At 33.1% G+C, this 12,335-nt stretch overlaps 2 protein-coding genes across 2 annotated transcripts; one reads left to right on the top strand and one right to left on the bottom strand.

The window, feature by feature from the left end:
• The first annotated feature begins 3,246 nt into the window (after positions 1–3,246).
• LOC125875676 (F-box protein At-B-like) lies at positions 3,247–6,956 on the top strand. The gene is made up of 4 exons (XM_049556694.1): positions 3,247–3,608; positions 4,270–4,478; positions 5,083–5,173; positions 5,312–6,956. Exons 1-4 carry the CDS (start codon positions 3,387–3,389, stop codon positions 6,626–6,628), a joined length of 1,839 nt encoding a protein of 612 aa, XP_049412651.1. The 5' UTR covers positions 3,247–3,386; the 3' UTR covers positions 6,629–6,956.
• Positions 6,957–7,860: 904 nt separating this feature from the next.
• LOC125875685 (COP9 signalosome complex subunit 6a-like) lies at positions 7,861–12,096 on the bottom strand. The gene is made up of 9 exons (XM_049556703.1): positions 11,711–12,096; positions 11,229–11,317; positions 10,263–10,356; positions 10,000–10,061; positions 9,824–9,902; positions 9,575–9,667; positions 9,173–9,273; positions 8,843–8,898; positions 7,861–8,190 (listed from the first exon to the last, which is right to left on the bottom strand). The coding sequence occupies exons 1-9, from the start codon at positions 11,988–11,990 to the stop codon at positions 8,109–8,111; spliced, it is 936 nt and encodes a 311-aa protein (XP_049412660.1). The 5' UTR covers positions 11,991–12,096; the 3' UTR covers positions 7,861–8,108.
• Positions 12,097–12,335: the final 239 nt, after the last annotated feature.

Consider the following 12,335-nt stretch of genomic DNA (forward strand, 5'->3'; position numbering starts at 1 on the left):
TCGTTGAATGCGTTTTATGCCTTTCTTTCTTAGCTCAATTAATGTTGAGTACAAAATGGAAAAAATAATTATCTTTTCTTGATATGATAAAAGTAATAAATAATAAAAAAAAATTAAAATTAGTGGACAAATAAAATTAAACGGAAGGAGTAATAAAGTAAATTCAATAATAAATAAGATGAGATTGAAACTTACACATAAAACACAGTCATCGTATCATTGACTAATGAGTAATATTTGAAGAAGAAACCTTAATGATACCACAACTATATACATATACCTTTATAGTATCATTGCCTAATGATAATTTATGTACAATGTTTTTTAATGATACTAATACATATATTTATTGATTTAGTATCAGTTAAAGGAAATTATCAGCATTAATGATACCAATACAATATATCATATTAATTTAGTATTTGTTAAACAAAAATTATCAGCCTTAATAAATTAAGGGTATGGGATGTAGCTGGTACTTTTTTTTTTGAAAAATTACGCGGTTAAACAAACTTATACTACTTAATTACTCATCATAGCTATAGTTTGCTATAATTACCACTCGCGACTAACATTATACATTAAGTATGTGGGCAGACTTCGAGTTTGTATAATTAGCCACGTTTGTATATGTATAATTTGCCACATTTTGTATAAATCAGAGCTAATTCTTTGTTTGATTTGTATACAATTGTTTGTATTTGTATATGACGATGATTTCCTTTGATTTTTCAGTTTTGTCATCATATACATTCAATCTTTTTTTGTATAACTTTTTAAAATTTGTATAAACGTGTAGTTTTTGGATTTTGTATAATATAATTTATATAATATAATTTGTACAATATATTTTGTATAATTGTTTAAAGTTCATACGTTTATTTTTGTATCAATTCGTTATTTCGAGTTTTATTATATTTGTATAATTCCAAACTTTATATTACCCAATTATACAAAAAACACGTGAATTATTCAAACGTACCTGCGAATTATACAAACGAGATGCGAATTATACAAATTATTGTCCTCTCTCGCTCGCCTCTTCTCCTCTCTCTCGCAATCTTGCTCGCATCTCTCCTCCCTCTCTCAATCTTGCTCGCCTCTCTCTTCCCTTTCCCAATCTCTCTCGCCAAAATATACAAATACATATGTATAATATACAATTATTTAACCGATATACTTATTTATACAATTCACCTCTCTCCCACTCTCTGCCCTCTCTCCTCCGTCTCCCAGTATCACTCGCCACTCTCTTCCCTATAACATGTAGCTACAAATCGTAATTAGCAAATTATAGTTATATGTAATTAGACTATTTTTGAGTGACTATATGCGAAAGTTTTTTTTTTTTTTTTGAGGGAATGAGTATTTCTTGAATTACTTTATATTGAGGTATGAAAATATAACTAGTTTGAATTTTATGACCCATTTTATATAGTTTTCCAATCAATGTTGGTTACAAACTAATAATGAACGGGTCAAAATGGATTGAATCCCATACACACCCATAAGCTAACTGGATCATAGAGGATTGAAATGATGTGATAGGTTGAAAGATAAACCCAAGTCCAATGGGTTAGAATTGCGTATCTACAAATTTAATTTTCTCACTACTACTTTATTTATTTTTTCGTAATATATGATTTAACATATTTAGTTTTTTCATGCTAAATAGAGTAACCAGCAGAAGGATGTATAAAATAGTATACCTTTTTTAAATCTAATTTTAAGGAATTAACCGAGAAAATGCACCAACACACCAATTTATTTATTTATTTGAAAAAAATATATATGAAAATGAGTTTTTAAATCTCATTTGAACGAAAACTCTTTTTCTAAATCTTACACCAGCCGTTGGAAAGAAGAATGCTAATTATTGATTTGGATTATCTTGATCCAATATTATTACATTTACTTACTCCCTTCATTTCAAATTAATTAAATTGTTGAGGTGTTTCACACCCTTTAGAAAAAAAAAATTAAGACATAAATTATACATAACTTTTCATTTTTATCCTTATTAATTATTGTCAAATTTATAATTAAAATAATTAAATATTAATTAATAACTAATTCCAATACTAACCAATGAAGGGTAAAATTGAAAGAATATTCTAAAATTAGTCTTGAAAATTGAACAATTAAGTTAATTTGAAAACTGAAAAAATGTCTTAACAATTCAATTAATTTGAAATGGAGAGAGTATTATTTACTACCTCTGTTCACTTTTAATTGTCACAATTTCTTTTTTTAGAGTCAAACTATAAAAACTTTGACTAACGTTTTACGATATACTATTTTTAATCATATTGATATGCAAAAAAATGTAATTTATCGTACTTTTCATATAGTTTTTGAATATCTAGATTTTTTGTTTAAAATATTGAATTAATGTAATCTAATTTAACTTTAAAAATTAGTCAAATTGACTTTCGAAAAGTAAATCATGACAATTAAACTAGCATTAATTGAGTCAAACTAGTAATCATATGTGATTAATTGAGTCAAACTAGCATTAATTAGTTCTTGAAATAACACCTATATATATCGTTACTATTTTAGGGATCGAAATATAAAATTCTTCTAAACTATTTAAAACAATTTATCTATCCTATAAAGGTTGAGATAAAATCTTCATACATCTCATTTTTCCAGGTTTTATTCATGAAATTATACTAAAAGTAGTTGTTGTTGTTATCTCTCCTTATATGTTGAATTTTCTTTTTAATTTGTTTTGTTATTTGTTACTAATTTTATAATTGGATGAACTTGTTGAATTTTGAAGATCCGTCTAATTATAGTATTTGTTTTTAACTCATCTATTTTTAGAAGAACAATTCATACTGATTTATATATGAATGTATATCTATAAAGTTAGTATGTTATTATTATGTCAAAGTTTCCTACCTGACTTTTGATCAAATGGGGAATAATCATCAAATTTTTTCCTTTAATACAAACACAAAATAAAGTAAGCATATTCAGTTTTAACCTTTTATGTTTATAATCTGTCACACGTAAGTAAATATACCAACAAGTGTTCATTAACTAGAAAGCAATTTAAATATTTATTACTCCATTTCCCTATTATTTATTATTCACAGTGGTATTTATTATTACTGTATTAGTTTTTTCTACACTAATTTTTACCGATTTACTGTATTTTTTTCTTATACTAATTTTTAGTATATGATTTGCTTCAATCCAGATGAGTTAAAATTGTATGCACACTATACTTTTTCGATACTGATTCGCCATGGAAAATGGGAAAACTTATGAATGGTTTTCAGCAAATGCAAATTATGAATTGATCGAATTTTTTTTGTACTTTTTGCTGGAAAAATGGCAGGAAATTGTGGAATTAGGTTTTGGTATATGCTTCATCCATGGCCGGAACTGCCAAGGGACACCATACCGGAGAGGAAGGAGGAGCAGGAAGCTCCGATGGCGTTTTTGAGCCGTCAATGGATAAATTTCCAGTCCATATAATAAGTTGTATATTGGAAAAATTGGATTTGGAATCTGTTTGCACTGCCGCTTGTGTCTCTCCGACTTTCAGTTCAGCCGCCGCACAAGTTCTCCCTTCTCTATCGTCTCTCGATCTTTCAGTACGTCAATTTTTTTTCCTAATTGAATGCCCTAATTTTATTGATGTAGATAGATAAAATGAGTTAATTAGCAGCCTGATTGAGCAGAATACATATGTAATTAGCAAATTAACAAACACTAGGTGATTTCGTGTGTAGAGTTACTTGCTTTATGTTGCTGGTGGGAGGTGACATGTATTGCATGGAATTAGTCGAGGTGTATGCAAGTTGTCCCGGACCACGGTTAACAAAGATAATAATTTCAATTCAATCGTCTCGAGTTAATGTTAAGTGAAATATGTTGTTCCTAGATTATCTAAAATCTTTTGTTGGATTTGTATACTCATTGATTATTACGAAATGAAATGAGTGTGAATAGAGTGGATTAGAACTCCAGGACTTATGTAGAGGAGATCATTTAATTTAGGATTGAGACGTCGTTGATTGATTATCTTAAGATTGCTTTGACTGCGAGAATTTATTTTAAGTTTATTGCTGGTTGATTTAGATTGACCTATTTCCGATGAATCTTATGAGTATTGAATAGAGTAAAATGCATATGGAGAATGTGCATTGATTGGGATTGATGCGTAATTGACTGTTCATTTAACCATCTTTAGTTTTGCTAATGCAATTTCTACTTCTGGGATGAAATTTTAATACTAGTATCTTTGATTTACAGGGATATTATCTGGATGAAGAGACTCTACAACAAGTCATGCGTAGGGTCCAAGGAGCCAAGAGTTTAACTATTGATTGCCTCCAACTGAAGAATGACACCTCCATTTTCAATATTCTCGGTGAACATATCGAAGATTTGAGTTTGCTCAAATGTTCCTCTCTGTCTTACCACATTCTTAGTGCAATTAGAGGAAGGTGTCCCAACTTAAGGTATTCTCCCATGTCAAACTTCATTTTCGCTACTTTCAACAATTGACATATATAGGTAATTCACTGGTTTATAAATTCTCGTCGTTGATGTTAAGAGCTTTACAAGTGGTTGCAATCATTTTGTTAGGGCTTAATTAGAAGGCGTCAATCGCCTCTATTGATGGATTTTCAGACTGTTATTATCCTGAAATTCTCTCTGCATTAATGGATTTTATCTAGTTTTAATAGTTCACTTGAGCCATTACATTACAACTTGCTAAAGCTGATTTGTATTTTTTTCCCCGATATATCTGAAGCACATTTGTTAATTTGTGAACCAATTCATCTATCTGCTGAATTTAAATTTTTTCTTTGTTGACCCTTGATGGTATCTGAATTCCTTTAGGCTGTTTGGGTATAGAAAACTGCGACCTGTGTTAGCTTTTGTGCTTGGCATTCTTTAATTTCACTCTATATATCCATCTTCAGATGATGGAACAGCCAAGATCATTAAGTCCATTGTGGTTACGCCAACAATATGTTACTTTCATAATCTTGTCATTTATCCCTGGATTTATTTCCAATGTATGTTTTCTTTTTTTCTCTTTTCCTTTTTCTGAATCAGGTCCTTGCTTATTGAATTTGCTGGGTGTGAGGATCCACAACTTTTCAAAAACAAACTTACAGAAATGCTCCAAAAGTTGACCTTGTTAGAGGTGAAGTATTCTCATCTTTCACATACTTCTCCTTTCTTCTTCAAATTGTCCCCGGTGCCTCTTCAAGCTTATTACTCTTACAACAAAGAGTTTTTTCTTTAGAGAGTTAGTTTTATGATTTTTTTTCCTTTCCTGCAGGTGCTGTCCATAAAAATCCGAGGGACCTACTTTGATGTATTTGATATACGACCTCTTGAACTATTTCTGCCCAAGAGTTTAAAAAAATTGAAGTTACAGCAAACGGAGGGACGCAAATTTGTCCATTGGTTAGATAAGATCAGGGATATCCCTTGGTTCAACTTGCAAAGCTTATCTCTTGTCTTGGACGTTATATCAGATAATCTTCTCATGACAGTTGTGTATTCTCTTCCTCTTTTGGTGGAGCTGGATCTTGAAGACAGACCTTTTATGGATCCAACGATACTGGACTTGACTAACATTGGACTGCAGTGTGTGCAGTCCTGCAAGCATCTAATTACCCTCGCAATTGTTCGAAGTAGTATGAATTATCCCACTGCATTTACGAGGGTGGACAATATGGGCATGTTCCTTCTTTCTGAAGGTTGTGGAAGGTTGGAATCAGTGAAACTTGGTGGGTTTGCAAACGTTACTGATGCTGGGTTTTCGTCAATTCTGTACTCATGCCGGAAACTGAAGAAATTTGAAGTGTTGACTTCACCTCTATTATCAGACTTGACGTTTCATAATATGAGAGGAGTTGAAAGGTCCCTAATTGAATTCAGGTTGATATCATGCAGGCTTCTAACTAGTGAAGCTTTGGAGGATTTGTCCTCATCGAGTAAGTTGGAGGTACTTGACACAAGTGGGTGCAGAAGCATTGCAGACCCCTGTCTCTTCTTCATATCAAGTGTTACTACACTCACAAAACTAAACTTAGCAGAAGCTGATATCACTGATAAGGGTCTTGCTTTGCTTGGTATGGGAAACTTGGGCATTACGCAGTTGTGCATCAGAGGCTGTAAGAGAGTAACTGACAAGGGAATTGAGCTTTTATTTTGTGCTGAGGGGAAAATTGGCAAGACGTTATCATTGTTGGATGTCAGTCACATTCCCGGAATAACTGATGCAGCTATATTTACCATTGCATCTGCTGCTAAAGCATTAACTGATTTATGTCTAAGGTGCTGCTATCATGTGACTGATGCTGCAGTGAAGATGTTGGTGGATAGACCAAATCACAAGGGTAGTCTACTGCAAAAGCTTGATCTTTTTAAATGTCGAAGTTTGTCTGGTTATTCGATAATGCTACTTATGCACAAGTCTTCTTTCCGTGGTTTGCGCTGGCTTGGTGTTGGAGGTACTCTGTTAGTCAATAAAAGAAACAATTTCTCCACAATATGCAATGTGCGACCCTGGCTGGTTGTGTGTTTTGATGGCTGCCAATTTGGGTGCCATGATGGTTGGGAATTTCATCGGACCATTATGCATCGTTAACAGAAGGCGGATATTTTAAGAGGAAATTCAACAGATCAAGATGGACCTCATCCTTGGCATCTCAAAGGCTTCCCTTTTACATAGTAGTAACATTTCAATTAGGTATCTCCATATTTCAGTAGCACAAGTTGGTGATGCATGTTGGATTGCTTCCTAGGCTGCAACCCATCTTTTGTGTCTCTACTTGTGCTTGAGCAAGACTTTGTTTATTTTATTGAGCAAGACATTTATTGTGCTTTATTAGCTCTCTATTGTAATGAACCTTTTGAATTACAAACACCCTGTTAAACCGTTTTAAATGAACCATGATCATTGATCAATTATATTTGCTCTCACTCATACTTACTTGTCTACTATACTAAATATAGATGTCCACTTTTACTTTCCAAGTTTGAAAAATCAAAGATATAATTTACCATTTTTATACTTATTTAGCCCTTGTTATTAAAGTAGTATTCATTTCCTAATCGTTTGGTAGAGTGTATTAGCAAAAATGCATGCATTAATTATACTCCCTCCGTCCCTATTTATTTGTCCATATTTCCTTTTTTGGTTGTCCCTATTTAGTTGTCCATTTTGACAAATCAAGAAAGGACAACAAATTTTTTCCTATTATACCCTTATTTACACTTCTTGAAAATTGTAAAAGTGTATGTTGTTTCCCTCCAATTTATTTCACTTTAATTCAAATAAGTGGTTGTAATTTTGAAGTGAAAAGTTGTCATAAGGGTAAAATTGTAACTTCACTGTGCTAATCATTGTTGCCTTAATCTGTGTGCCATTTCTAAAGTGGACAACTAAAAAGGGACGGAGGGAGTATGTATTAGTAATCCCTTGTTTGGTGCATTTTTTCATGCAGCATTAGTTATACACTCTATTGTGTATACCATGGATTTCTAAGTATTAGTAAATAGTAATGCAAAGGATTTAATACATGCATTAATATGGTTAAAAATCAAATTACCCCTCAACAGTACTTTTATATCTTTTTCACCATAATTGTGAATGATACTTTTGTAAATAAATATTTTTATACAATGCATACTATTTTTAATACACCAAACCAAACAATGCATAAGAAATAGTCTATGCATAACTAATACACTCTATTGGGTATTATTTTTAAATCCATACGCCAACTTCTAGTAATTAAAAGGGTTGGAAGGGCAGGTTACAAAGGAACGCAAACATGTACTAGTAATCAGTTTACGTTAAACAAAGTGCACTCTGATTAAAAGCTTCTAACTTGTAAAGACAAAAACCTCAACCACTTTCTGGCATTTCCATAATTGTGTTGTGCCGACAAGAATAGTAGTAGGTAATAATAACATATGGGGAAACTAAAACTAAGGAAAAACAAAAAAATAAAGTTACTATTTTGATTCCTATATTCCATACACGTGATTTCCTAAACTCGCAAAGATGTAGCTACTTGCTACAGAGGAAATTAAATAAGAGCAAGAAAACAATCCATCTACTTTCAAATAAAAGCAGTTCGTCCGCCCCTCCTACTATGCCTCTCGTATGCAGTGTTGAATTTGTCAACAAGCTCGTTCATTGTACTGCAACCATCAATATAAAACAAAGACGTTAGATTCTTTATGATTTGGCTCATGGACTTCACGAAATCAGAGATGACCAAGTGCACTACAAAATTTGTGGTAATACTTGTGACAACAACTTATTTACCAGCACTTGCACTGTTCCACACTTATAGCTCTATTTTAATAGTACTAATTTGCAGATGGCGCTTAACTAATAAACAGTTTTGACGAGCTTAATTGAGAGATAAAGCTGCCTATGAACATACAAGTATAACAATATCAATTGGAAAGAGGAAAGCCCATGGGTGTATTTAGCATAAACCTCTCTTCCGTATATCACAGCAGCCTCAATTAAGTACCTTTGATGAATTCTATTCCTTTTTTTATCAGGTGAGACAACTACTACCTCTGATGAATTTATTTCTTCTATCAGCTATAGTCATTATCATTATTATTATTCCACCAAGGTACACTTTAGTCCTAAAAACTATATTACACTGGAAAATATATCAAGAATGAAAATGAGAAGGAAGAAAGAAGAAAGAAGAAAGAAGGGGCGAAAAAGTTCATGTTAAAAGCTAGTTGAGCAATTTTTACCAAATCACAAAATAACATATCATGATGATCAAATTAAAAAAAAAAAAAGTTGTAGAAGCCTCAAACATCATACCTAGAGCAGTTGGTGAACATGGCGAGGTAACTAACTAATAATGTGTCATTATACTCCTGCAACAAAAGAAAGAAAAAATTAAAATGATAGAATCAGACAAGCAGTCAAGGTGCACTACAGCAAATATAAGATCTCTCATAACCAATTTGCAGGTCGTAACTCGAACTAGTAGTCACCATTTACAGATCTTGAGGTTCTAATCAGGGAACCAAATAGAAGAAACCCAGTGAACTCTAGTGAAGATGCACACAAACAGACAGACAGACAGACAGACACACACACACACTTATGTATCTGCAACTCTACTGAATAAGCTCAAAATGCACTCACCATCAAGAAATCATCTCTAAATTTCTCCGACTCAATAGCTGGTAATCTTCTTAAAAGACTAGAGACCTGCCTCAAAAGTGAATTATCACAAGGGATATCACCTGCACCCACAGAAACTACAACATTAAAATCTTTGGATAAATAAAGAAACTCATCAGGCAAACATTTGAGGAGCAGAAATGTCAAGGGAAAAGACATTCCTCTTCACTTATACACAGTTTCTAAGTCTATCTCAAGCATTTGGATTCACCGGTCCATTTAGGGAAAACTTAACTTTTACTCAAGTTGTATAATATAAATATATAATAAATTTTAAGATGATTAGGTGAGTCTCCCAGTTAAAGCACTTCCCTCACACAATCAATTTAAATGTAATTTCAAGTCCCAACAAGTTCTAAATACCTTTTTGCATTGCAAGCAGATAGTGATGTAGCACTCTGATTCTGCTATTCAGCATCTTAATGGCACTATGTATGCCAGTGAGGTGGGCAGCCACTGTAGAAAACAGAACATGTAAGTCCTAGACAAGCTCTGCCATTGTTGGTAGTGGAGAAGATAAAATAGCAGATGATTCTAGTATTGTTAAGCACTGTTGCAAGCTTGGAATTGCAAAAAAAAAAGAAAAAGAAAAAGGAAGTTAATAGTGCTCACACTGAGTTGCAGCAGAACCTCCATCAGATGGTTTAAGATGAGCAACATGATCAACAGAAATCCGTTCAGCTTCAACAGTCTAGCAAGCAATGAGATATTTGAAAAACACAAAGGATTTGATTAAGGTGCTCCCAAGAACTAGTTGACAAGACAAAAAAAAATTTGTAAGACTGTACCTCTATCTGGTAGCTTGCTTGGACAAAAATAAGTTGTGGGATGCCATCAATGACGTGCAGCTCTTGGTACCAACAAACAGTTTCAAAACAAAAATATTAGGCACCAGAAGAACTTATTTCACAAAAACAGCTGCAGCTAGATGATGTTTATAAATATATTTTATTCTAACAGGGACAACAAGACAAATTTCTGCCAATAAAAGTAGCCACATTGATTTCAGATATTCGTCATAGAGCAATGGGCATATTGACTATATACACACCACTTTCATAGATAGTAAGTGGCAGGTCCTTCTGTGCATGATTGATGGAAGGATTGAGAAGCACGTACACAGGACTTTCATTGATATCCATCAACTGATACAAAGAAATATATAACAAGGTTATTTGTTGCCAAATACATAATATTCTTATTGTAGATGGACAATAACTATGGAAAGAAATACAATCTATTAGAAAGATTAGGCAAATTAATCATCTCCAAATAAAGTAATATTTGAATCACAGGCCTTGACTGACATATCCCATCCCCACCCCCCAAAATGAAACTACCTTCACAAACAAAAGAAGATGTTACAATAGCCCTACTCCACTAAATAATGATTGAGACCATGAAACATCAATAGCATTTTTCTTTCCTCTTGTAATTCTGATGTTCAAAGATATATGATCAAATCATTCCCCATCGAGAGTATAATGCTGGGGCATCTCGTATAAACTGATCCTCTTGTGATAGTTTTCCAGTACTAAATCATCCAAAGGTTATGACACAGGTGTCAGCACCTCTTCTTCACTGTGATACTAAAACCATTTGAGGAAGAAAAGACAGAGAACATGACTCGATAATCTTTTTATATACAAGTATTTATGTAACACATGCTTGGTATGGTACCAATTCTCCACCTCCTATTACAATTTTTGCTTCACCTCTACCTACCATATGTGAATTGAAAAGGCAGCCATTTGTTTCTTGAAAAGACACAATTTTTACTACTAAATATTATTAACTTCCTGAATAGCATCATTCTATGGAATTTATAGTCATCTTTTCCCTTTTACCAGATAACCATCCTCTCTTTCGCACGCAGAAAAGTACGAGTTGCCTTGAGTTCTATCTTTCTCCTCTTCATTAACAAGCAAAAAGAACAAAAAGTGATAAATAAGTTTGAAAACAAAAGGAATTCAATAAGGTGCTCAAATACAAATTTCCGGAGATGTAAAGAACTCACAGCTTTGTGAATAAGCATATCCGATTCTTGTGCATCACTCCCCGATGAATACCATCCCAGTACATAAAAGTTAGGGAAAACCTTCTTATCTGCACAAAATTCCCAGCTTAAGTATTATGAGCTACAAACGTAACTGTATATAGAATTTCAACTATCAAGTTATCAAAAACCAGCTACAAGATATTGTTAGTCTTAGACATAACTTGGTAATTGTCTATCTTAAGCATAGGTTGATACCTCAACAAAATAAGACAACTAACCTGCCACAACAGATCAAACACTGCTACAATGGTATAAGATAAACTCATGAAAGTATATAAAATTCAATCTCAAACTAATTCGAGTAGCAATATGGATGACGGATCATGTGTTTGCTCTATTCACGCTCATATCATTCTAATACAATATAATTTGCCTTTTATAACCAAATTAATGATTTACTAAAACTGGAATTATGAATTCTAAAGGTGAAGAAAACTCACAGAGCTCCTGCTTCTTCTCGAGGAAAGCGCGGTCGAGGGAGTGAGTAGCGGGATCATAGAGTAGTTCGAAGCTGTTGAAGATCTCAACAGTACGACCACTCTGTACACCGATTACACAGCCGAAAACCCTAGGCGGTGCGGAAGGTGAATCAGCACAGTTGGAGGAGTGGGAAGAAGGAGGTTGGGATTGGGACTTGACACGAGTGTAGTGATCCGATACGTTGAGTATCACCAAAGGATGAAGCTTAAATGTCAAGCCGCTACTCGACGATGACGCCATTATCACCGTTCCTCTTCCCGGAGCTGCCTTAAGGTTCGCCGGGGAACAAATTTCGGAGAAGAGAAGAAGGGTAAATTTTCAATTTCTGCCGTGGGCTCTAATTCATTAATTTTCTATTCTGCTTTCAAAAGATATACTAATTTTTATAGTATAAAGTGATAAATTCTACTATAAATGACAACTTTGTTAATAAAACTTAGGAATTAACTTTGAGAAAATTGTATGAAATAATAAATTATTAATTCAAATTAAATGTTATAGCTATAATTTTTTTTATTTGTAATTCACAGCAAATATTCTATGTTTTTTGTCATCCCATTTATATACCGAAATATACAAATGTAG

This window comes from Solanum stenotomum, chromosome 9 (assembly GCF_019186545.1).
Source record: "Solanum stenotomum isolate F172 chromosome 9, ASM1918654v1, whole genome shotgun sequence".
Classification (NCBI taxonomy): domain Eukaryota; kingdom Viridiplantae; phylum Streptophyta; class Magnoliopsida; order Solanales; family Solanaceae; genus Solanum; species Solanum stenotomum.